Genomic DNA, 26,399 nt, shown 5'->3' with positions numbered 1-26,399 from the left:
GGAATATGGTAAAACTTGGAAATATTCGGAAAGCAAAGTGATCAGAATATGAGCGGAGTTAAAATCTACACACCAGAACTGTGTTAGTTTCTACATTTTGTGCACGTACATGCACGTGCACACACACACATACACACACACACACAACCTGTCTTCAGGAGGAAGCTCATTAAACAAGTGAGAAAAAAATGAAAGTTTAACAATGAACGGGTCCACTAGCTGAAAACCCTTGTGCTAAATATAAAGCACAAAAGTAAAGGTTACTATCATTCTGAACGTATTTATTAGAAATTATAAAGAATGAACTACATTTCATACAAATGTAGGGGTTGCGGGCTCTTGAACATCAAGTTCAATAGTGTACATTTCTACACTCTGTGCAGTGAATGCCTGGCCTTGCTGTCAGTTTGAAAGATCTGAAAAGTTCTCATGGGCAGACAGTGAAACAAAGGATTTGAAAGAACAGACCATGTTAGAATCTGACATAACGGACTGGAGCCATGGCTTAGTGGCTAAGAGCATATGTCTTTCAGGACTTGATTTGGTTCCCAGCACCCATGACTCACCCATTACTACAGCTCCAGGAGACATGATGCCTCTGGCCTCCACAGGCACCGGCATCCCTATGCACACACACCCCTATACATACATAATCCTAAAAAATGTAAAAAGAACCTGAAATGACTGCGATGGCTAACACTCATCTGTGGAGTTTCTAATGCTCAGGACAGATTATGTAACCTGTGAGGAGCCTGGACTACATGATTAACAAAACTCAACAGCTTAACTACATTTTATTGATATAAATACAACGTGTCTCAAAAGCATTCACGACAACATACGACACAAGAGACAAAGCCAGATGAATTAAATACTAATGCAAAGAGAAAATATAGAAATGCTTTGTTACATAAAGGTCACCTATATGTATTAAATCACCCTACATACTTTGTACAATTTATTTCTAATTGATTAAATATTTGAAATAAGCAAGGCTGAATTTATATAAGCGTTTATTTCTCGGTGGAAAATGCTCTTTTCATCAGCGGTGGCTGCGTCTTCCCAACATCAAACATCATCTCCAGAGGTGGGTTGTTCAGAGAGCACCAGTCAGGTGTGCGGCCCGTCTGATTATAGTACTCCTTTGAAATGGAGCGGCTCCCAAGTATGTCTTGCAATGCTCCAAAAACAGCGCCTGTGCAGTGGTGAGAATAATTTATAGCTAAGATGATATATCAGGAACTGTAAGCTGTGTGCATCCACTTTATGCAAAGAGGATCTGGTAAATTCAGCAATGCAGATCAAACTCTCAATTCCAATTCACTGGGATTCTGAGCAATCAGGTAACCCACAGCTCCTCTGTTGGAAATAACCTAAAGGACCCTTTGCAGATTCCCGTGAATATGGTATTACAAAATCTAAAGAAGGTGAAGTAGGAGGAGGTAGAAGGATTGTTCAACTTTAGTAAAGACTCAAGTTTCCTTTGTCACAACTGTTACATGTCATTGAATAAAATAACATGGCAAAAACCAACAGACATCATTTAAAAGTTTTAAGAATTTTTTTTTTTTTTTGGTTCTTTTTTTCGGAGCTGGGGATCGAACCCAGGGCCTTGTGCTTCCTAGGCAAGCGCTCTACCACTGAGCTAAATCCCCAACTCCAAGAATTTTTTTTTTATACCAGAAAAATCTTATAAAGATGCAAAAGGCAGGGGCTGGAGAGATGGCTCAGTGGTTAAAAGCCCCGACTGCTCTTCCAGAGGACCTGAGGTGAGTTCCCAGCAACCACATGGTGGCTCACACCGTCTGTAATGGGATCCGATGCCCTCTTCTGGTATCTGAACACAGCTACACTGTACTCATATAAATAAAATAAATTTTAAAAAATGCACAAGGCAATCTTTATAAAAAACAATTCAGCTTCTAAATCTATTCTAGGTGAAAAAAAATCAAGATTAACCAAATTCTACTTTATAAGAAATAGTACTATATTCACTGAAAATTCCTGTGTTTTTTCTCTCTAAATGCATGATCCTGCCACTAGCTCTATCAGAAAATAAGCTATACATGAATTTACACATCCGTGACTGCTTTTCTCTACATAGTTGTGTGTTAGATGTGTGCTTATTCAGTGATGATATCTTTTTTTTTAAAGATTTATTTATTTATTATATATAAGTACACTGTAGCTGTCTTCAGACACACCAGAAGAGGGCATAGGATCCCATTACAGATGGTTGTGAACCACCATGTGGTTGCTGGGAATTGAACTCAGGACCTCTGGAAGAGCAGTTGGGGCTCTTAACCGCTGAGCCACCTCTCCAGCCCCAGTGATGATATCTTTTTTTTTTTTTTTTATCTTTTTTTCGGAGCTGGGGACCGAACCCAGGGCCTTGCGCTTGCTAGGCAAGTGCTCTACCGCTGAGCAAAATCCCCAACCCTCCAGTGATGATATCTTAAGAGCACTCAGTGAACTCCACCAGAGTAGGAATAAATGAAGAACTGATTTCCACTATTAATACAAGTTAAGTAACAGCAGCTGTCACTACCATGGTCATCACTTTCACTATTCTGAGGGGTGACTTTATAGAAATTAAATTATTATTTGAGACGGGGTTTTACTAAATAGTCTTGATTAGCCTGGAGCTCACCATGTAGACCAGGCTGTTTTCAAACTTCTAAGAGATCCGCCAGCCTCTGCCTCCAAAGGGTTGGGATTAAAATCATGTGCCACCACACCATCCGTAAGGATGAAGTTTACTTTAAAAAAAAAATCACAGCGCAAAGGCCAGCAGAAACAGGCGTATAATTGTAAACATTCCTGTAATTTACAGAAAAGCCACACTTTAATAAAGAGTATTTCTTCATTTGAGGCAGGTCTCCCTGTAGCTTAGGCTGGCTTTAACTCACTATGCAGACCAGGTCTGCTCAAACTCTTTACCCGCTTGCCTTAGCCTCCTAAGTGACTGGACCATCAGGCGTATTGCTCAGTGGGAAACACTATTTTCATTACCATCAGTGCCTGAGCTTTCCCAACATCAAGCACCATTTCCAAAGGTGGCTGTTGAGAGATGCAGTCAGGGATAAGACCCAGCTAAGAGTTTTACTTATGAGGTGGGTAGCTTTGAACAGTGAATCATTTACTTAACACATTCACTAGTAATACCACTCAGGACTAAGTTCTTACCTCCCAACCAGGCCACACAATTAGCCTTTGCAGGTGGAGTATGAATTCGGAAGTTCTTGGTGCCAAGTGTCTTTTTGTATTTTGGCTTTTCTACCAAATACCGTATTTCTGCAAGCAATCTGTGGAGAAATCCTGGCAACATAGACGTGCCTCCTATGATTACCAGATTCTCTGCCAGTTGCTTCCTGGTGTCTACTGGGCACTGCCGTTGAAGAAGAAAGGACATTAGAATTGGATGAAAATACTGTTTAAACCCACTATAGAGCAGACACTGCAGACGGCAGCAGCACCTGTACTGCAGAAGACATGTCACGCTTCTTCCATGCAGCAAACACAGCCACCATGAAATACTACACACATGTACATGTGCTTTTCAATATTTTAAGCAGTTCTTAGATGCATTTAGTTAGTGATTTTTGTTTTAGACAGGTCTCTCTAGATAGCACTGGATGGCCTGGGATTCACTATGGAGGCCATGTTGGCCTGGAAGTTCTACCTCTGCCTCCAAGTGCTGGCACTAAAGACGTGTGCACGCCCAGACTCTATATTACTTTCTACATCAATCTTTAAATTGTGCGTGTGTGCATGCGTCTGTGTGCGTGTGACAGAGAGAGAGAGAGAGAGAGAGAGAGAGAGAGAGAGAGAGAGAGAGAGAGAGAGAAAGAAACAGACACTTAGAGGGCTACTTGTAGGAGTGGGCTGTGTTCTTCTACTATGTAGGTCCCAGCTCCTGAACTTGTACTCATGCTTGCTTTACCCACATGCCTGGCCCAGTGTTAGACCTGAAAATAGTGTAGAGCCAGTCCCAAGCGGCGTAGGCAGTAGTATGAGTATTTTCATTTTCAGAACAGAATAACTAAGTTAGGCAGAGTTATGATCTCCCACCTTTTCCCCTTAAGTAAAGACAGCATGTAAATTTAACCACTACCACCACCCTCCCCATTTACTTTTGTTTTTTGAGACAGACAAACATAGCCAAGAATTTACCACACAGCCCCAGTTAGCCTTGAACTTGCAATCCTCCTGTCTCTGTTTTTAGAGTGCTCAGATAAAAGGTCCATGCCACTGTTCCTGGCTTAAATCTTAATTTTTTTCCAAGTTATTCTGTTTATACTAGTATGCCCAAGATGAGTTGCTCGGGGAAGATAATCCTCTCAGAGTTTGTTTGGAGGCTCTAATGGGACTGCAGCTATCTCTGTACCCTGAAGGAGGATACTACTTCCTCTACTGAAAATGTCAGACTCTTGGAATAGCTTCCAGAGGTGCGTTTCTAAGGAGAGAATTGGACTTTGCCTCGCCAGCCAATCACATTGGCCTGGCAACCCATGGGTGCCGGATGTCACAGTCAGGTCATCCTCGCTCCAACCCTCATTCTAAGAACTGGGAATGAAACAGTACTTCAAGGAGTGGCACTCCACAGTGAGGCCATCAGTTTGCTGGCCAGTATCCTTCCCTGCAGAGCCATCTTGCTGGCACTATAAGTATTTTAAAATACGAAGAAAAGGGTCTGTTTGTGTTTTGCTTTGTTTTGTTTTGTTCGAGGCAGGGTTTTACTACGTGACCCAGGCTAGCACGGATTGTTATAAAGCTGCTATCTCAAACACTACTATGCTCAGCAACATTGACTATAAAATTCCACAGAAATGTTAAAGTTAAAAAACGTAAGCCAGGTGTGGTGGCCCACAGCTGCAATTCCAGGACTGGAGAGGAAGAGGCAGAAGAATTTGGAGAATTGCTGCAAGTCCACGAATAGCCTGGTCTACAGTGAGTACAGGACAACACAAAACAACAAAACCAAAGAAAGGCAGGGGAAAAAAGTAACAGTATTCTCTAAAACTCATAATAGAAAATTAGTACTAAAAGGGTAATAAATCACTTTATGGCAAGGAAAAATGCAGAAGATAAAACTTAAAATATTCTTTGAAGGACTCTTAACAACAATGGGAAACAATATACCTGTAAAAGGGAATCCAATATTAAAGTGGCAACTGACTTCTCCTCATTATCTTGTTCAAAAAGAATTTCCACAACTGAATCTCTAATGAAGAAGAGAGAAAAGAGCATTTTACAGTCATCACATAATGGCACAGGCTAACCATTAGTCACACTGATGTGTCTGCAAGTGGCAGCACCACTTCAGAAATTATTTAACACAATATAAAGCTTTTCTCATTATAAATGCGGAAATGGGAAAACCCAAGGGGTTGAGAGGATTCAGTGAGCCTACAAAACAAGGTCTGGCATACAGAATGCGTTCTTCAAGTGACAGCTACTGCTGTAGTAAGATTTATATGACAGAAAGAAGTTATACTCTGTGAAAGCTGACATGATTTCGCAGGCCTGTAAGTCAGGGACACATGGTTCTTCTGAAGCAAGGTCCCATGTAGCTGACGCTGGCTTCATATTCCTTGCCCTCTGTCTCTACTGGTCATGTGCTAAAGTCTCGAGTGTGAGCCACCATGGCGACATCTCACATTATTTTAGTTTTAACACACAAAGCTGAGCACGGTGACGCATGCTCCTGCACGTGTGTGTGCACCACAGTCATGTAATGGCCACAAAGGCCAGGCGGTGCACTGGACGCTTAGCACCTAGGGTTAGAGGCAGGTCTGAGTCAATGCGGTGCTGGGAACTGAACAAGCTCCTCTGTGGTAACTCGCTGAGGACCTCTCAAGGTCCAAAACCAAAGCTGTAAAGCCCAAGCAAGCAATGAAGTTGTCCTGGAGTGCAGGCGGAACCTCCCCTGCTATCCTGTACATTACACTGCCAGTTCTGCAGGCCAGCTGTAGAGTCCGGTAGGCGCAAAGACGGCATGGACCTCAGAGTCAGACATTTACTACCTGCTGCTTAAGAGTTTACTACCCTTTATTTGAAAACATATTTCCTGCTGCTTTCTGAAACACTGTTAATTTCATTAAAATAATTTTGGTTACTCTGATGTACAGGAAGGAAAGAATATTTTTTTTTCTTCTTTTCTTCGGAGCTGGGGACTGAACCCAGGGCCTTGCACTTGCTGGGCAAGTGCTCTACCACTGAGCTAAATCCCCAACCTTGGAAAGAATATTTTTAAAACTTTAAAAAGCTGAATAAAATTACCAAAAATGAAGCATCACAAAAATATTTTACTGTTAACCTGAAATTACTCCCCTAAGGGCTTATAGGAATGTTTTAACTCATTATTTCCCTCATAAAAATAATGTCTAACCTGATTGATCCAAGCACATGTAAAATTTTCTCTCCATCCAATGGATAGTCGACATTTGGAGGTGGAGAGGGACGCTGAAATGTTAAAAAAATAAAAATAAAAACAAACGGGGTATAATTAATTATAAGCAAAAATATAAGTAACTTTTGCAAAAGGAATTAATTTGTAAGCTTACCTCATTATTTCCATCAATATTAAACTTTGCTGCTTGGATTTGTAGTCCACGCTGCAGGTCACTTACAAAGCAGGTCCGCACTTAAGGAGGAATAAATGCACCCTCGTTACTGCTCAGGGTTCAACCAACAGTGCGTTTACACCTTAGCCAGGGTAACGCATTCAAACCAACACAGTTTAGCCCTCTTTTGAAAAATTATGTTACTTTATTGCTTTTATATGAAGTAGAGATGAGGTTTTACTAAAGATACTTTAATGCAGGCTTAAGTATGAAGCTTACAGGACAGGAGGAGGGGTCAGATGGAGAGAGAGAACTGGGGAGGCGAGAGAGAAAGAGAGGCACCCAGGAAGAAGGACAGACACATTGAAGAGGAACAAAACCATATTCTAATCCCTCTGCTGAATCATTCTGCCACTTGACAGCCATGGCAGAAGTGTAACGATACAAACAAACTGAGGGCAACGAGAGACAGCACTCGTTTTCACGCTTTCTAGTTCCCCACTTCTCTGGATCCTTTAAAAAAATCTGGGTGAAGACACTCACTCAGATTACTCTTAGCTTGATTATTTCCTGAATGGCACATCCTGCAAGACCACCCGTCTGCTACTCTTTTCCTTTTAATATAATATTTGCATTCTGGACACACAACATTGTGGGTTGTTTTTTTGTTTGTTTGTTTTTTTGTTTTTGTTTTTGTTTTTTCCTGAAAATACCCTTAATAAGGCCTTTAGACATAAGTAAAAAATTTAAATCTGAAAATAAAAAGAAAAAGCTGGGACTGAATATTCAGCAAGATATGCAGTAACTTCAGCCCAATTACTTTTAAAACCTTGCAGACACACTTAGAACTATGTAAACTTATCATTTTAAGATTAACTCTAAGCTGGACAGTGGTCACACACTTTTAATACTAGCACTGGGGAGGCAGAGGCAGGCAGATGTCTGAGTTTCTGTTCAGGCAGGAACGGCAGGGCTACACAGAGAAACACAGATGATAAATTCTGCTGGGGGCTGGAGAGAGGTCTCAGTGGTTAACAAAACTTGTGCTTCTAGAGGACCTGGGTCCACCCCCAGCACTTACATGGTGGTTCACAGCATCTTAACGCCAGTGCCAGGGAACCTGAGGCCTTCTGATCTCTGCAGGGACCAAGCACTCAAGCTGTGCACACACACATACATTATGGTAAAACACTTTTATATATAAATAAACTAAACTGAAAAAAGAAAAAAAGGGTCTTCTGGCTAGCTCTAGCTGCTCTGAAACTTGCTGTGTGTGTGTGTGTGTGTGTGTGTGTGTGTGTGTGTGTGTGTGTTTGTACACCATATATATTTTCTATCTGTACATTTAGAAACATGTGCACTTCAATCTAGCACTAAGGAATGGAAGGGACAAAAAAGGAACAGGAAGTCAGGGCGGAAGATGGGTAAGGCAAGCATTATGGCACTTGCCGTCAAGCCTGACTACCTGAGTTATCCCAAAGACTCTCACACTGACAGAGAAAACCCTCTTACCTTTAATATCTTCTAGGACGCTTTCTGGAACTGAACCTGAAAAAGAATTAAGAATTAAAGAACTTTTAATAATAGTTATTTTAAAATCCTATTTAATTCTTTCCATTTCCCATTTTTCATTTAAGTAAAATCAAGGGCTGGGGACTTAAATCGGTCCCCAGCTCAAAAAAAAAGAACCAAAAAAAAAAAAAAAAAAAAAAAAGAATTTATTTTCTTTCCATTTCCCATTTTTCATTCAAAAAAAAAAAAAAAAAAAAAAAAGTAAAATTAAATAACATATTAATCTTTAAAAAGGTCTAACAGAAAAATCAACTGTGCTTTTAGAAAAGAAATCTTTCCTATGTGAAACATTCAAAGAGAAAGGCAGCAGAAAAACTGAGCTCAAGGATACAAAAGTCCACGGGAGACCAGGAGCCCCCACATCTCACAGCAGAAGGCAGCACAGAACAACGGGACTCATAATGAGCTCCACCTCCACACGCATGTAACCCAGTTTAGTCACAGCACTCCCCAGGCACCCTCTTCCGTCCCCTCTACTCTTTCCTAGTCCTTTCCAAGGATGTTTAAAAAGAAGAGTGAAAAGACTAGTGTGGTGGCTTGGAAAGCTGAGGCAGGAGGACTGCCCCCGGGGCTTCAGGGACAACCTGGGCTACACACCAAGACTATGAAACAAGATATTTCTAAAAACATTAAGCAAGCAAAACACAAACAAAAACAGAGTAGAAAGTAACCTTTCAGACATGCTACCTATGGGATGTGATTATTTGCCAGCCTGCTCCTGTTCTGAAGTAGAAACAGAAACACAATTTTCTAACCTAAACTTAAAGTCTTCTAAGCCAGTCATATGCTGTTTTACCCCTTCAACCCTAGAACTTAGGGGGTATAGGCAGTCGGATCTCTAAGTTAGAGGGCAGCCTGGTCTACATAGTGAGGTTCTGGGCCAGTTAAGGCTACTAGTAAGACCCTATCTCAAAACAATATATAATAAAATAATGTCTTCTAAACCAAGTCTCAAAAAATATTTTATTGGCATATAAAAACAAAGAAGCTTTTTGTTCATGATAAATGGGTAAGCATAACATTAATTCCCACCAGATCTATACACCTTCTCTTAAAGTAAACTATTTATAGTGAACTTAATCTAAAACCACCACCTCAAAGTATTAACCCGTAATCTGAAAGTGACATATTTAATCACTGTGCTTGAAAAAAAGAGTAAAATATATTTACCCATATTAAGTATGATGTCAGTGGGCTGTCAAGAGAGAGCTCAGCAGTGAAAGGAAACAGCTCACAACTAAAATTCCTGTATGGCTCTAGAGGCCAGGGTGTAACTTGGGGATGGGCCCGGCTCAGCACGGACAAGCTCTGGGTTCAACCCGCTTGCCCTTTACAGCCCCTTTGATGGTGTGGCTGGTAAAGAGCAACTTAGACTCAGGGCTACTTCTGCTAATTTTGTTCTTTTCAACATCTCACGCTGTGTTTCACAGCATGGTAACTACAGCACACAAGCTTATAAATATACATATTAAAGGGCCATGGTTCAAAGTGCTTTTAGTGTGTGATCAAAAGAGCCGACACTCCCTATCCTTAGACAGTAACACTTATCCAGGCACGGCAGCACGTCTGTACCCCAGCATTCACGTCAGTAGCTGGAGGAGGGAGTCATGAACAACCCTAGCAACATCATGAGTTCAGATATGAGGCCTCATCCCAAAGACAATGGCAAACAAAAAGTGTTTAAATTTTCCTCTCAAGAAGGTAAAGAGATCTCACAAGGTGTAATCCCGCCTATAAAGAGACAAGAGATGAACTCTACTGTTACAATCAATAACTCTAAAGCACAGCATCCCACAGCTGCTGTCTTTTTCCTACGACTATTCAGATAGCAGCAAGAAATGGCTGGTAACGACCAGTCTCCATTGCTAAGGAAGGAAGGCTGGAGACAAGGCTTTAGCTCACTTACCAATAGAAGCTACTTTAAAAAGAGGAGGTCATCTTGGCAAATAACCACAACTGCTTTCATTTTGCAAGACTAGAAGTGAAAGCCATTCACTCTGGAAAGTTCCACTTCAGACATTTTAGTAGAACAAAATGTGCAATGTTTGGAATATAGTTTACATTACACACTTGCCAATCTCAGCACCTAGATTCTCAGCACAAGAGCTAAGCAGATGGAACGGGATACACGAGGGTTTCCCAGAGGAACACCTATTCTGCTTAGAGAAGACTTAAAACCTTCCACGAGTTGACATTCATTTGGGTCATGGACAGGGAACAAGTCCCAAGTACCGTGTGTGTATGTGGGTCGAGAGATGGGGGTGGGTACTTTGATAAAACACTAAGATGTTGATCAGATGGAGACGGGATTGTGTGAATAAGTGCTCTTGGTGATGGAAGACAAGTTTCAGGTAAAATAAGGAGTAAAAAGGCTAACGGTTAAGAGGGAGAACAGAATGAGAGGATGGGATAATGTGCAGCAGACATGAAGGGTGGGTTAATCTGTAGGAGCTAAAAAATTTCTTGACAATTTAGGGAAAAGCTATCTCTGACAACAGTACGAAATAAACCAAATCAACAAGGGCAAGGCTCACAAGAAGAAATGACGAGGGCGAGGCTGCAGGGGCTCTGCTCTCACAAGTGCAGTGGTGTGGCGGGTGGAAAACAACAGGAAATTAGAAGGACTTTTCTGAGGAAGAACTGGAAAGGTTTGCTAATCCCCCATTTTCCAAAAAGAAAAACAGATAATGTTATTACATTATTAAAAGAATTAAAGTATAATTATATCATTTTCCCTCTTCTCTAAGGTGTTATTACCTATATCTAATAACAACAGAAAAATTACAAGAGAAGCCAGGCAGTGGTGGCACACATCTTTAGTCCCAGCACTTGAGAGGCAGAGGCAGGCGGATCTCTGAGTTCGAGGCCAGCCTGATCTACAGAATGAGTTTCAGGGCTACAAAGCAAAACCCTGTCTTAAACAAAACAAAACAAACAACAAACAACAACAACAACAACTTTCCCCCAATCCCCCACCAAAATGACAAGAGAAGAAAATGATGTGTTCACTTCCGGGTGTGCCGACTTTGAGGCTTAAGTGACATGTATTGTTTCTATTTAACGATCTGGTAGAAACAGGACTGTCAAGTTCAGAAAGGCCAGGGTCGGGCTCTATCTAAGAATCAATAACATGCAGATGAGATTTCAGCCACAGAAATAGATGAAATCTGTTAAAGCCAGTTGGAAGGAAGAAGAGGAGGAGGAGGAGGAAGAGGGGAGGAAGAAATAATCAAGTCCCCACAGTAGCACTGGCAGAGAAAACGAGAGAGGAGGAGACCAAGGAGGAGTACTCAGAAGTAACATTCCACGGGAGAAAGAATGCCAAGAGCGAAGGGAAGGCGATGATGCGACCACCAAGAGTGCTAGAGAAGATGGCTAACACAGCAGCCATGCCTTAGACTTGGGACAAAGCAAAGAGTGGTGCAGAGAGCTGAGGATGGCAGCAAAGGCAGGTGACACAGGACACAGCACAGCACACCGTAACAGCTTATTACCCATCACCGAGGGAAGGCTCTGTCCTTTAGCAGCACCAGTGTCAACAGTGCATTGTTCCAACAGCTGAGTTTCCAACTCCCTGTAATTTGAAAAAGTTATTGAAATTAAAATACTGCAACTGATACTCTTTTATTATTTAAAAGGTACAGTACATAATAAATCATAACAACTCATAAAAAGTTGGTTTTGGCCCAGGGAAGTGGTGGCACATGCCCTTAATCCCAGCAAGTGGATTTCTATGAGTTCAAGGCTAGCCTAGCCCACAGAGCAGGTTCCAGGACAGCCAAGGTTATATACAGAGGGGAAAAATGTTTGTTTTGAGGCAGGGTTTCTTGTAGCCCAGGCTGGCCTTGAACTTCCCATGTAGCTGAGGGTAACCTTGAACTTTTGATTTTCTTGCCTCTACCTGAGGTTCTGATGCTGGAATTACAGGTATACAGACTTTCCATATCTTCCTCTAGGGCACAGACTGAGCCAACAAAGGAAGCCCACATACTCCAAATTCACAAAAAGAATACCAACAATATAAAAGATCAAGCCAGTATCTTCCCTCCAAAACCTACTAGTCTTGTAGAAATCCTGCCAATGACAATTGCTTAGATAACTCAGGATACACAATATAAATAAAATATAATTTATTTATTTTATTATTTTTTATGTGCATCAGTGTTTGCCTGCATGTTTGTCTGTGTGAGTGTCAGATCCTAGAGTCACACAGAGCTGTAAGGTGCTATAAGCACGTTGGAAATTAAGCCCAAGTCTTCTGGAAGAATAGCCAGCACTCTTAACTGTTGAGCCATCTCTCCAGCCACAGGTCACAGAATTCAAAGAATTCAAGGAGTTTAAGGAAGACAAAGAAACAGCACAATGAAATCAAGGAGAAAGAACTTAAGGAGAACAAACACTCGAGTAACGCCCATAAAACTCAAACAGAAGGCTGATAGAAACATGAAGACTACACAAGACGTGAGAATTGAGTTCAATCAGGAGGCCAAAACACTGAAGAGGACTCAGCTGAAATGAAGATGGAACTGAAAATCCCAATAGCTTAACCTAAAACCTCAAAGCAAAGTCTTACAAGGAGAAAGAATCAGGCAGAAGACAGAACATCAGGTCTTGAAGATGGAGTAGAGGATCTAGACCAAAGAAACAAGGAATATGGATAATTAAAAAGAAAAAAGAGCACAAAGAAAATGCACAGGAAATGTGGGACAGCATGGGGGAGTATCTTTGACTTGTAAGCATAGATGAGGGAGAAGAATCCTAAGTCAGTGGCATATGACAAAATATTCCTCACACTAAGGAAAGACACATCTGTACAATTACAAGAAACACACGCAACACCAAATAGACAAGACCAGTCAAGAAAATTCCCCTGACAAATCACAGTTAAAATACTAAGTATCTATAACAAAACAGTGTATTGAAAGCTGCAAGAGGAAAAAAAAAAAGCACAAGTCACAAATAACCTATAAGAATAACAACTACTTCTCAATAGGCGCTCTGAAAGCCAGAAGGGTCTGGAGCAATGCATTCCAAGTGTTGGCCAACTTAAACTAATATACCTAGTAAAACTATCTGCATTATTGAAGGAGAAAAACAAAACTTGTCATGATATAAATAGCCTAAAAACAATTAATGTAACAAGCAAAATCTAAAGAAAATTCAGGAAGAATTATTTAGGCTGAAGAGAGGAATGAGAGTCTCTAACAGAGAGACTAGAAAGAAATATGAAATAATTATTAAAACACAAAATACCACTGAGAATATAAACAACACTAAAAATCCACAACACAATGACCACAATTAACACATATTTCAATTATGAGCCTTTAAAATCAATAGGCTCAACTCAAAAGACACAGGCTGATTGAACAGATCAAGGAGCAAAATCCATTGTCCACGCCTACAGGAAACAGTTTTAAAGAGAGGCACCACCTTGGAGTAAATGAATGGATAAAATTTAAAATTTCTCATCAAATGAGACCAAGAAGTAGGCAAGTATCACTATCGTAACATATGACAAAATAGACTTCAAACTAAAACTAATCAGAAGAGATGATGAAGGATATTTATTCTAATTAAGGGACCAGTTAACCAAGAAGACACTGCTACCCCACCCCATCCCGTGTGTATATGGCTAGAGGGAAGATACCACAACATAATAAAGCTATGTATGAGAAACCCACAGCCAACCCTATATGGGAAAAAGCTTGAAGCTATCCAATTGAAGTCAGGAACAAGACAGGGCTGTCCACCATCCCTACTCCTCCTCACCCCTATGCTCCAAGTACTAACTGGAGCCATAAGGCAAGAGAAGGAAATAAAAGGGATACAAATGATACTCTACATTAGAGATCCCAAAAATCCTACCAGAAACTGCTAGAAAACATAAACTGGCAAATAGCAGGATACAGAATCAACTTGCACAAATCAGTGATTTTCCATACAACAAACACAGAGTGGAACTCATAAACACATTAGCATTCACAACAGCCTCAGAGAAAAGAAAGTATCTAGAAGAAACCTAACCTAAGTGGAAGAAAGGAGAAAGGCATTAGGAAATGGTAACAAAACACAAGGTCACAGATGGGTAGAATTAACCCTGTGAAAATGGCTATTCCACCGAAAGCTTTTTACATATTCAGTGCAATTTCAATCAAAATCCCCAAGCCATTATTTACAGAAATAGGAAAAAAAAAAACTTTCCTAAAATTCATGACACAGCAGATCCTGGATAGCTAAAACAATACCAAGAGAAAAGAATAATGTTGGAAGGAAGAAAGGAGAGATTACAATTCCAGCTAAGAAATGGAAACAGATAAAATGTACTTTAATCAACAAATGGATAATGAAAATGTAGTACACCCACACACTGCCTGGTGTTGTGTGTCAACTTGACACAAGCTGGAGTTATCACAGAGAAAGGAGCCTCCCTTGAGGAAATGCCTCTATGCCACCCGGCTCTTAAGGCATTTTTCTCAATTAGTGATCAAGTGGGGAAGACCCAGCCCATTGTGGGTGGTGCCGCCCCTGGACTGGTGGTCCTGGGTTCTATAAGAGAGCAAGCTGAGGGGTTGGGGATTTAGCTCAGTGGTAGAGCGCTTGCCTACCAAGCGCAAGGCCCTGGGTTCAGTCCCCAGCTCCGAAAAAAAGAAAAGAAAAAAAAAAAAAAGAGAGAGAGAGAGCAAGCTGAGCAAGCCAGGGGAAGCAAGCCAGTAAGAAATACCCCTCCATAGCCTCTGCATCAGCTCCTGTTTCCTGACTTGTTTGAGTTCCAGTCCTGATTTTCTTTGGTGACAAACAGCAACATGAAAGTGTAAGCTGAATAAACCCTTTCCTCCCCAACTTGCTTCTTGGTCACGATGTTTTGTGCGGGAATAGAGACCCTGACTAAGACACACACTATGGAATACTTTGGTTGAAAAAAAAAAAAAAAAAAAAAACCATGAACTTTGCAGGTAAATGGATGCAACTAGGAAAGATACCATTAAGTGAGTAACCCAGAACTGGAAACAATGTTGCATGTTCTCTTCCATTGGTGTCTCCTAACTAAGTCTTCATAGCTGTAGTCTTTACCCTTCATCAAGGAAACTTCTCTTTGCAACAGAAACTACAGAAAACTACAATCAATCAAAATGCAGAGTTGTGGAGTCCAGTCCCAAGGGACCCAACTAGAGAACCCTCCTGCACCTAAGGATTAAGAACATTGTGGAAGAGGGAGGAGAAAGATTGTAAAGATCAAAAGGACCAGGGAGTCTGCTGTGAGGTTTTGTCTCCTAGTGATATCAGAAGCTACACCCATAAAGTCTGACCAAAATGTCCAAGTGTGAGCCCAATAAAGGCGCTATCACTGGACATGCCAAAGCAGACAGGGAAAAGCCCACAAGGTCTCAACCATACACAAAGAACTACAGGCAACCGAGGTGGCCTTCCCTAGGGGAAAGTAGACCAAATGATTGTCTAATGCCAAATGGTTGTCCTGAGAACATACAGACAAGAACATTATATAGACTTAACAGGTTATATTTATGAATACACACACGCACACGATATTAATGAAAAAAGAGGCCATGGATTTAAAGGAGGGGAGAGTAGATAGGAGGGCTTAGAGGGAAGAAAGGGAAGGGAGAAATTAATTATATTATAATCTCAAAAAAATGGATGCATTCAAACCTAAAAGAAAATGGAATAAATTAAAAATCAGATTATAAGCATTGGCTTTTGTGGCACTGGTAAGAAACATATGAGAAACTTACTTGTGAAGAGCTTTTCCTCCTAAGGGCAGAGCTCCCCAGCAATTCAGTACTGGGATGCCTTCATAGATCTGGACTGTAGTCAAGAACATTATCACCTTAGAAGATACAATGCGTCCTCTACAATACTGTTCTAATTAACCTTGGTGATAAATTTTTACTTCTTGTTTTAGAACTTACAGAAAAGTCAGAAGCAAGTCTTTTAATAGTGTTCACCAAAGAAAACAGACTTAACTGTGCATGTGCACAGACACAGCACAATTCATTAATTAGGATAGCGCACCCAACAACATAGCCATTACTCGGTGCTTAGCATTAGTGTTCAGAACTTTGATATCTTTAAGAGTCTAGATTACAAAGCAAATTTATAGAAGTTTAATGAAGAAAAAATACTTTAACAATCTCCTATTTTTTACGTTGATTACAGAGAAAAATTTTTAAGGTTTATTTATTTTATTTATATGAGCACACTATAGCTGTCTTCAGACACCAGAAGAGGGCATCAGATGGTTGTGAACCACCATGTGGTTGCTGGGAATCGAACTCAGGACCTCTGGAATAACAGTCAATGCTCTTAACTGCTGAGCCATTTCTCCAGCCCCAGAGAATTATCTTTAATATTTTAGGCTAAAAAAATATAATAAATACTATCAACTTTACTGCTTTAATTTATATGAATTTCTAAGATAGTTTAAAACTCTATATATGGCCCAGCCTGGCTGAGCTGAGACAATGGTACACGAGACTATACTATGCACATATTACATTACTTCTAATACTGTTTTGGTAAATGTTTTTTAAATAAAACACTTAAAAAATGAAAAATAAGACTGGTGAGAGCGGCAGTTTTGGACACTCTAGGTTTATACCTTAGCCCCATGCTTATATAAACTCACCCTAACTTTCAATTTTCTTACTCATATGAACCTTGCATGTCAGGGTTACTTTGAGAACACAAAGTAATGCCTAACTTAGTTTTTTAGGAGTAAATGATTATTTCCCCCTTCTGAACATTTCTTCTCATAGAAATCTGGACCTTGAAACTGCTTATCTTATTTATGTTCATGTACTTTAACTACATTTTAGCAAAGCAACATTCATTGTGACAATTCAATAAAGTGTCTACCTCTATTGTGTTTCTATGGAAAAGAATATACCTATTCATCAAACCAGTAGTAATCCTGTGACTAAACTACTAGCTGTGCCTTAGTAAGTGACATAAACTACCTGTTGGGTAGTACAGATGTAGGAACTGAGGCCAGAGTGTGAGCTACTTGAGTGGCACAGGAAGGAAGCACAGCGCAGATGCGCCCTTACCTGCCCTAGCTCATAACCCATGGCATATTATTCTGACAGCCTCTGCACACAGAGAAAAATGCACTTTTCTATAATGAAGGCCAATTTCACTCTACCATTTAATTTCTTTCTTAGTTTAACTTTCTCATTTTAGTTTGTCCAATTATTCTTTGTATGACTTCTTTTCTTAGATGTTAACTCTCTTTACCAGCTGATAATACATCTGGAAAACTGAACACAATATTGACCAGATCTGCTCCTGGAGCATAAACTAGGACTGAACCATAATGATAACTTCTGCAGAAAGCTTAACTCTTTCAAGGCTATTAACCTTACCACATGATAACTCATACTGTACACACTAAGCCAATACTTTCACATTAAAAATCATTTTTAGAAGCCAAATTACTTTAGTTAAAATAAGTAAAGAAAATAACAAAACCCACAACATGGGCTAGTTGATAAAAAAGATACAGGCAACACCAGGCTTTCCCTATATCCACAATCCAGGACCATGGCGGAATTAATCCCGAGCGTCAGGAGCGCCATCAGATGACTTGGAGCAAGTAAGACAGATGGGACCTGGAAGACAGCAGAGCGGCAGCAGGCCGGGGTTGAGTGCAGTGTCTGAGAGGTCAGATCTGTTTGCAGACATATGGAAAATTCATAGGACACTGCACAGATTTGTTCTCTTCAATCCATGTTGGTGCTGAAGGAGGAACTACCTTTCTGATTATGAGAATTTACTCAATAACCAAAGTGTGTCGTAATAAACCAGTGATTTAACTAGGTTGTTTCATGCCCAAATGACAATTCTAAAGCATTTTTATCAACACTCCCTCTTGTAAAGTAGAATATTTCAAAGAGATAAAAGTCTAGAAAAATGTAAAGTCAGAGGAAGATGATACTAAAAAAACAGATGCCTTTGCCACACTGGAAAGAACTCCTTCACCCCTCCCCTTCGATCCCTCCCTCCCCACTTCCCTCCCCACCTTCTATCTGTGACAGCAGGATGAAAGGCTGTCCATGAACTGCAATGATCCTCCCACTCTCTTATGTCCAGTCTTAGGAAATAATTCTTTTCACTTACTTATCAAGATAAATCTCATGTAGCTTAGGCTGTGTTTTTTTCTTCTCTCTTAAAGTTTAGTGTGTGTGTGAGTAGCACATATGTGGAGTTACTTCTCTACCTCTACCTTGTAGTGCTGGGGATTGAGTAAACTCAGGCTGTCAGACTTAATGGCAAGCACCTTTACCACTGAACTGTATCCACAGCTCTTCCTGGGTCTTGAACTCGCTATGTAGTTGAGGACCCCCTAAACTGTTGATCAGCCTGCACATCAACCTCCCAAGTGTTGATTACAGGAATATGCCACCACACACTGCTAGGCAAAAGCTCTTGATTATCAGTATCTGCGAAGTTTGAAGCATAGACTATATTTTAAACCACCAGGGACTGGCAAGATGGCTCGGCAGATCCAAGCACTTGGCACACAAGCCTGGACACCTGAGTTTGATCCCTGGAACCCATGTAAAAGTAGAACTGACCCAAAGTTGTTTTCTGACCTCCACACTGACACTGTGGCACATCATCCATCATCATGTGCGCGCGCGCGCACGCACACACACACACACACACACACACACACTAATAATAATAATAACTATAAAAAAATCCTCAAAATCCCATCATCATATAGCAGCTTAAAGAGCAAAAACACAAACTACAATCTTCTTAGTGACATTTTTTAGTGAGAATTTGCTAGATTTGGTGGTAGCACAAATACAGATAATCAATCAAAATATAAAAGTCTATATAATCAAATGGCAGATAAAATAATAGTTGTACTAGTATCTTTAATTTCTTTTTACTTTAGTCATATACGAAATAAGGATTGCAATGTTAACCCAACAGCAATTCTTCAGTACACACAGAAAGAACCTTCTCTCTCAGATGAGCTGATCCTATTATTCTGCTGTCTTCCGACTGCAGTGGGGTTCTCAGTCAATGCCTCGGGAAGAGCAGGTGCTATGGACGTATTTCTTCAGATTTGTCTTACAAAATGACTGACAACCAGTTGCATTTGCCAGAGCGATTTTTAGTATTAAGTATATTTTGATTTTAGCAAAACATATAAGAATGTTTACCTGTAATTTTGAGACACTGTCTCAGTAGCCTAAGCTAGCCCCAAATCACTATGTATCAGTGTAGCCTAAGCTAGCCCCAAATCACTACGTATCAGAGGGTGACCTTGACCTGCCTCTGCCTCCTCAACACTGGGATGGGATCTCAAGCAAGCATCACCCCAGCTTACATCTACTCTCTAAAATACTGTACCCATTTTAAATCAGCTTCCATTTCCCTTTGTTTTAAAAAAAAAAAACCTCTCATTTCAAGGCAGAAACTTTTAAAATTTCAAAGGAAAGTCTGTTTTACTATGAAATAATCTTACAATATATTCCTATTTTTGTAAAATGAAGATTATAAGTGATGTTACTAAAATTCAGAGGTAATCCCCTCTTCTGGGACCTCCCACTTCGTCTAGAGGTGGCAATGTTACATACTGCACCTAAAATACACGATAAACTTCATAGCACTGGCATATTCCTGTAGTCCCAGGGCTGAGGAGACAGAGACAGGAGGATCACAGCCACTTCATGGCCAGCCAGACCAACTGAATCCATGAGAGACCCTGTCTTGAACAGTAAGGTGTGAGGCCCGGGCTGCAACTCAGTTGGTAGCACGCCCACTTAGCATGCGTGAAGCCACAGGCTCAGCCTGCAGCACTGCATACAGACAGATGTGCGGTGCATGTGCAGCCCCAGAACGTGGAGCTGAAGGCCTGAGCTGACAGACTAGAGTTATCTGGGGAAAGGCCTCAATAGGATCAAGCCATAGGCAGGCCTGCAGAGCACTTCTTAATGATGAAGGGGGCTGGAAGGGACTCAGCCCACTCTGGTCTGCTGGTCCTGGGTTCTATAAGTAAGTAGGATAAGCAAGCCATGAGAACAAGCCAGTAAGGAGCATCTCTCCACAGCCTCTGAATTAGTTCCTGCTTCCAGGTTCCTGCCCTGACTTCCCTCAGTGATGGGCTATTACATGGAGGTGTAAGCAAAATAAACCCTTTCCTCCCTGGATGCTTTTGGTAATGGTGTTTCATCATAGCAACAGAAACCTGACTAAGACAGAAGATGTCCCAGGTTGTGGGGAGTAGCTGTGATAGACTGGAAGGGCTTTGGAACTTTGAGCTAGAAGGCCCCTGAGTATTAAAATCTCAAAGGAGCTGTTCCACTTAGAAGACTGTTCAAAGCAATGAAGGTGATGGAGGCTTGGTTAAGGCAGGATCAGAAGTTTAAGGTCAGCCTCAGCCATATGGCAAGTTTGAGGCTAACTTGGGTTTCAAAAGACCTCAAAAATGTCAAAAGTAAATGAAAAAATAAGATGGATAAATGATGAAGAAAAAGATTGGACCACTGGCTTCTACAAATACCCACATATATACATGTGTACACAGACATGCATACATACATACATATACAAGTAAAAATAGGTACCTCAAAATATTTGAAAAGAACACGAGTAAGGGTCTCTCTGAAGTGGGAAGGACATAATACCGACTCAATAACCACAACCCGGCGGTCTCTGGGATTCACCAACAGATGCCTGAAAAATGATAGTTTTGTTTTTTAAAAGAAAACAGAGATCTGTATTTTTTTGGGGTAAATAATGCAATTTAAGAATAAACTGTTTTTCGTATGTTAAGATGCTTTAAGACAAAAATATATCTTCATTTTATTATTCTGGAATATGATGGTTCTGAGTTCTTAGAGTGCCAAGCACTGCAGCAGGAACTAAAGCCATTATCATTACCACTATTAGCCACTAAATGGATAGTTTCTTTTGTGAATTTGTAAAGTGGTAAGTATAAACTCACAAACTCCAGTTGCAACAGACATTAACTTGGAAACCACAAGAGTTTAATACATTTATTGCCCAGAAAGTACTAGAAATGGTCTTTATAATTTTCTTATTCTTATGAATGCACATGCACATATTCTAAGCAGAAATATGCATTCTACAGTTGTTCTTTAGTGTGCTTTTTATTTTCTAATACATCTTATTTTTCTTACTCACTACATACAGATATGAACAACCCTCACCCCACTTTGCTGCTTAGGGCAGAACTCAGAGCTAATCAGCAAACACTTCACCACTGAGCAAAAGGCCTCAGCCCTCAATAAAAACTGCATAATGTTTCACCATATGGGTAACCAGTAATCTACTTATCAATCCTTCTACCTACCTACCTACCTACCTACCTACCTACCTACCTACCTACCTACCTACCTACTTACGTACCTTTCTCTTTATCGGCAGAGGGAACCTGACTGAGCTTTTATTTGCAAACTGTCAATCCCTTTTATTAATTTGCCTTCCATGTTTTCTTACAGTTTTAGATTTTCTAATCTTCAAGTATGTTTTTCAAAGGCTGAAGACAGAGATGACAAGATGGCTTAGGGGTGAAGGGCACTGGTAGCCAAGCCTGAGTTTGACCCATGGACCCATGTGGAAGGAGGAGAGAACTGATACCCACAATGCATCTCTCATCTCCATACACCTCAGGTACTCAGAGACATGCTCATCCACATATAAATTCTTAAAAATAGTCTTTTTTTTTTTTTTTTTCTTTTTTTCGGAGCTGGGGACCGAACCCAGGGCCTTGCGCATGCTAGGCAAGCGCTCTACCACTGAGCTAAATCCCCAATCCCCTTAAAAATAGTCTTAAAATGCCCAAAGGTTGAGGATAAACAAAATTGGTGATGAAATCCAATTTTCTTTTTTGCATCAGAGGCAACACAACCAAACATTCCTATAACTGACATTAGAGGAAAAAAACCTAAGTGCTGAAGTTAGGAAAAACTAACCCTGAAATACAGTTTCATCTTACCTGAAATACAGTATGTGGATGAATTCCTTTAGGTAGGAATATAGTTCTTCTGTATTGATATTATACTGGACAACTTTGATCGGCTGTGAAAAATTAAAATGATTTCTTATATTAATAAAACAATATTTTGTGCTTTTTATTTACTAATATACTTCCTCATAATTAATGGAATTTATATTAAGAATATAAAAACTAAAAAACAATTAACCTTGGCTGTAGCTCAACTGGTAGATTTGCATAGCATATACAAAGCCCTGGGGTCAATCCAACATTGCATAAATGCATAAAACTTGATGTGGTGGTGCATGCCTAAAAACAGGCAGAAGACCCAGGTTTAAGGTCATCAAGCCAACCTGAGTTATATAAAGTTTATCTCAGGAACAGCATCAAAAAGAAAAAAAGACCCCAAACAAAACAGATACCCCCCACAAAGGGTAACCTCTCCAATTAGGAATTCCAAAGAACTGACAAGGGCTAAAACAAAAGGTAATTCTGAATTGTATAAATAGAAGTGTATGTCTATAAGTAAGTACACAGAACAGTGCTCATAAGCTTTTTGTGTTAATTTATATGATGTATCATTTGGGCATAACTGATGACAAAAACTCAGAATTGCCTGAGAAGCATTAAAGAGACTGGAGAGATGGCTGAACAGGTACAAGCACGGCTGCTCTTACAGATGACCTTGGTTTGGTTCCCAGCAAGCACATAGTAGCTCACAACTGTCACGGCAGTTCCTGGGTATCTGACTTCGTCTTCTGGCTTCCAAGATCACTGAATGTTTGAAAGGGACTTGAGTATGTGCAGGTAAAACTCACACACACATAAAATAAAAATAAATCTTAAAAACAAAGAAAAACAATCTTTCAAAACAAAGGTAGCAAAGGCTTTCTCAAATATTCTATACTTAGTTCACCTTCCAGATTATAAGATTATTGCATATCAGGATTAAATTCATGCCATATAAAATTAGATCTCTTGACTTAAAGATTTTACTTTATTTTTCTAATTTTTACATCTTATTACTTATTAATACTAGTGTGTGTGCATGTGTGTACATGCATGACATATGAATGTGTCACAGCCCTTCTGTGGAGGCAGGAAGGCAGCTGTGGAACTGCTTCTCTCTTTCTGCCTTTGTGTTGGTTCTGGACCTCAACTGCCAGGCCTGCCCAACAAGTACCTTTACCTACTGAGCCATCTGGCCAGCCCATAGTTTTCTGATTTCTTTTTTTAAAAAAAAAAATACCTTAGACATGCCAGCTCTTTTTATCACACTAGGAATTATGCATCGTGGACCAGTTTCTCCTGCGAATCCACACCTGCAAATAAATGGAAAATTATACACTCAACTTATAACATTCTTTCTAAATATCTGCCTAGGAAACAATGGCCACAAAACATCTGGAAATACCTCTGATGCACTTAGAGTCAAAGAAAAAATACAGAAACCACATCTAGTAATAATTTTATGTCACACGTTAAACAAAGAAACAAAGTATATCAAACTTTTTATACTGAAATAAGCCAGTGTCTCATTTTAAGGCATTTTCTTCTGCTTTTTAAATTCTGACTTTTACAAGACATTTATTTTTACAGTCCTGGATCTACACTTTGACTTCCTTCAGTCATGTATCACGCAGTGAGATATGCAAAGTGTGTTGTTAGGTGACTTATTCTGCAGTATCACGGGAGTGTACTTACATAAAGCCATGTGTGTGACTGCTGTCAGACCTCACACTGCAGGCAACTATACCTCAACTGTGTCTATATACCTAAATATCTAAGAACATACAAGATGTAAGTATTTGTACACCGAAATGCATCTACACATGGAATGATAGGAACTACAGTCATCCAGAATAAAGACACCCTGGTCACTGGCAACCCACATGTGATACTGAAAAGCCATGACATCAAGTATGTGATCTCTTATTGACTGAAATGTCACTCACTACATGGCACATGACTACAATTCAGATCACACTATTAATAACCTCGTCATTCTGTTGTTGGTTTTAATATTAAGGAAGTACTTTTACAAATAAAGTAACTGCAGGCATGTTACTTAAGGCTGTTCTTTTTTCCTTAATCATTTTATTGTGAATAAATGTTGTGCTTGTGTGTATGTATGTGCACTGTATGCATGCCTTGTGATCACAGAGGTCATTAGATTCCTTGGAACTGGAATTGTGAGGTAACTGTGAGCCATCTGACATGTGTGCTGGGAACTGAACGCAGGTTCTCTGAGGACTAGCAAGTTCACCACTGAGCCAGCTCTCCAGCCCCAAGACTATCTTCTTAAACCATGAGAATCTGACAATTATAATCAATTCATATATGCTGAATTCAAACGAGTTAACACCCACACTAGAATGTGTACTGGCACTGTTTTTATTAGTCTTTATTTTTGTGTGTCTTTGTGTGTGGGCATGGGAACGACACAGTGCACACATGGAGGTGAGAAGACAATTTGTGGGAGCTGGTTCTTCTGATTTAAGCCAGCACAGCAGGCTTACCAATGCCAGCACTCAGGAGGGGAGAGGCAGTAGGACCAGAAGTTTGGGGCCAGCTTGGGCTACATTGGACACTGTTTCAAAAAAAGAAAAAGAGAAAAGTTAGTAGTCGGTGTCATATTCCTTTTTGTCCTGGAAAAACAAGTTTTGTTTTAAAAAAAAAAAAGGTGGAAAAATGACCATGATGTAAATTTAATCCTAAATCACACCTTTTTCCTCCTGGGCACTGTGCCCAGGCATCTCTCTACATTCTCACTTCAACCTTACCTACATTCAGTGCTCCTCAAAGTCCTCAAGATACAGTGTAATGATGCAGCTTAAGTTCTGCTCTTTGAAAACTTTTATGTACCTCTTGCTGTTTTCAATCATATCCCTATATAACAGTTTCTATTTTAATGTATAGCCAAAATAATTATTTTCAGATAGTAATCTCCATCATATTAATGTTTTTAAAAAGTAAGATATGAATATGGGAGAGCCAAAGAACTAGAGAATAATCAAGAATTATGTTTAATCCAATTTTGTAGCTTCTAAGGACCAATTTTTAAGTATGCTTTTGTGATCATTTATTTAATAGTTACTTAACATCTACTACAGGTTAGGAAGTGTTTAAAATATGTAAAAAAAATTCAAATATCTCTATTTCATATATAACTCCACCTCATATATACATGAGTGTATATATGATGTAACTGTCAGCTTTTTGGAGCCTAATATGATTTATGTATTTCATACACAACACCTCTCTCTCTCTCTCTCTCTCTCTCTCTATATATATATATATATATATATATATATATATATATATATATATATCATGCAATTCTGTGTTATTCCTTGAGTCCAATACAAGGACTCTTAAATGGATGTTCCGAAGAATTCATAACTGTCCATCAACCTCTCACACTGTTCAGATGTTACAAGGTTTGTGAATTTGTGTTTTCTGTCTCTACTGTTGACTGACTCTTTGAGGACCACTACTTCAGTGTTTACAAATTACTTTTTTAAAGTGAAAAATGGGTCGAAGCATACGAGGTAAGCAACAGAATTTCCAGTCTAATCTTTATATAGTTCCACAGCTTCATGTGACTGGGCTCCCTAGCTGGATTTCCTACACTCTTGGGGAGCAATCTATTTCTAGAACCAACAGGGCTCCAGCCCTTAAATGTTTTATGATGGAAAGAGTCAGCAAGTGTTACAATTCGATGGTTGCTTTTCTATCTGACCCAGCCAGAGGTAAGCACAATCTGGGTCATCGCTGTCAAACCTTGTAATGGGGCCCCTGATCACCTTAGGCGGGGAGCGAGGGCACAGTTCCCGGAATATCCTGGGCTTGTCAGGTAGTCCAGATCCTACTCAGCCCACCGGATCCTCAAGGTTCGCCTTGCTCAAGAGTCCTCCTTGACAACACACTCGTCACTGACAAGGACTGAGCTTTGCCTCGAGGCAATGATGCGAATGAACATTTGCCGGACTGCTCGAACATATGCCAGACTGCCCGGGGATGGTCCCGGGTGCCCAGCGGGCCTAAGGACAGTTGCCCGTCCGGGACCACCCGCACCTCCCTCGGGCCCACAGCCGCCCACGGCCACTCACTTGGTGAAGGCTTCTCCTAGGTCGATCACGACCGCCGTCTTCTCGCCGCCGCTCCCGAGGCCCTCGTAGAGCGGCATCGTTGAGAGACCGACGTTGAGATGATGAAGTGGTCCGCCGGGCGAGGGACTGAGCGCGGGGGGCGGGGCGGGGTCC

General features: G+C 40.3%; 1 protein-coding gene across 1 annotated transcript; it reads right to left on the bottom strand.

Moving 5' to 3' along the window:
• Positions 1–996: 996 nt before the first annotated feature.
• On the bottom strand, positions 997–26,399 carry Actr10 (actin related protein 10). The gene is made up of 13 exons (XM_032907898.1): positions 26,247–26,399; positions 23,384–23,456; positions 22,135–22,217; positions 20,741–20,849; positions 17,660–17,767; positions 15,893–15,960; positions 11,633–11,712; positions 8,079–8,114; positions 6,567–6,646; positions 6,392–6,465; positions 5,143–5,224; positions 3,187–3,388; positions 997–1,195 (listed from the first exon to the last, which is right to left on the bottom strand). Exons 1-13 carry the CDS (start codon positions 26,321–26,323, stop codon positions 1,014–1,016), a joined length of 1,254 nt encoding a protein of 417 aa, XP_032763789.1. The 5' UTR covers positions 26,324–26,399; the 3' UTR covers positions 997–1,013.

Source organism: Rattus rattus, chromosome 7 (assembly GCF_011064425.1).
Source record: "Rattus rattus isolate New Zealand chromosome 7, Rrattus_CSIRO_v1, whole genome shotgun sequence".
Taxonomy (NCBI): domain Eukaryota; kingdom Metazoa; phylum Chordata; class Mammalia; order Rodentia; family Muridae; genus Rattus; species Rattus rattus.
The sequence above is the reverse complement of the archived record's forward strand: the minus strand, read 5'-3'. Positions and strand labels throughout refer to the sequence as shown.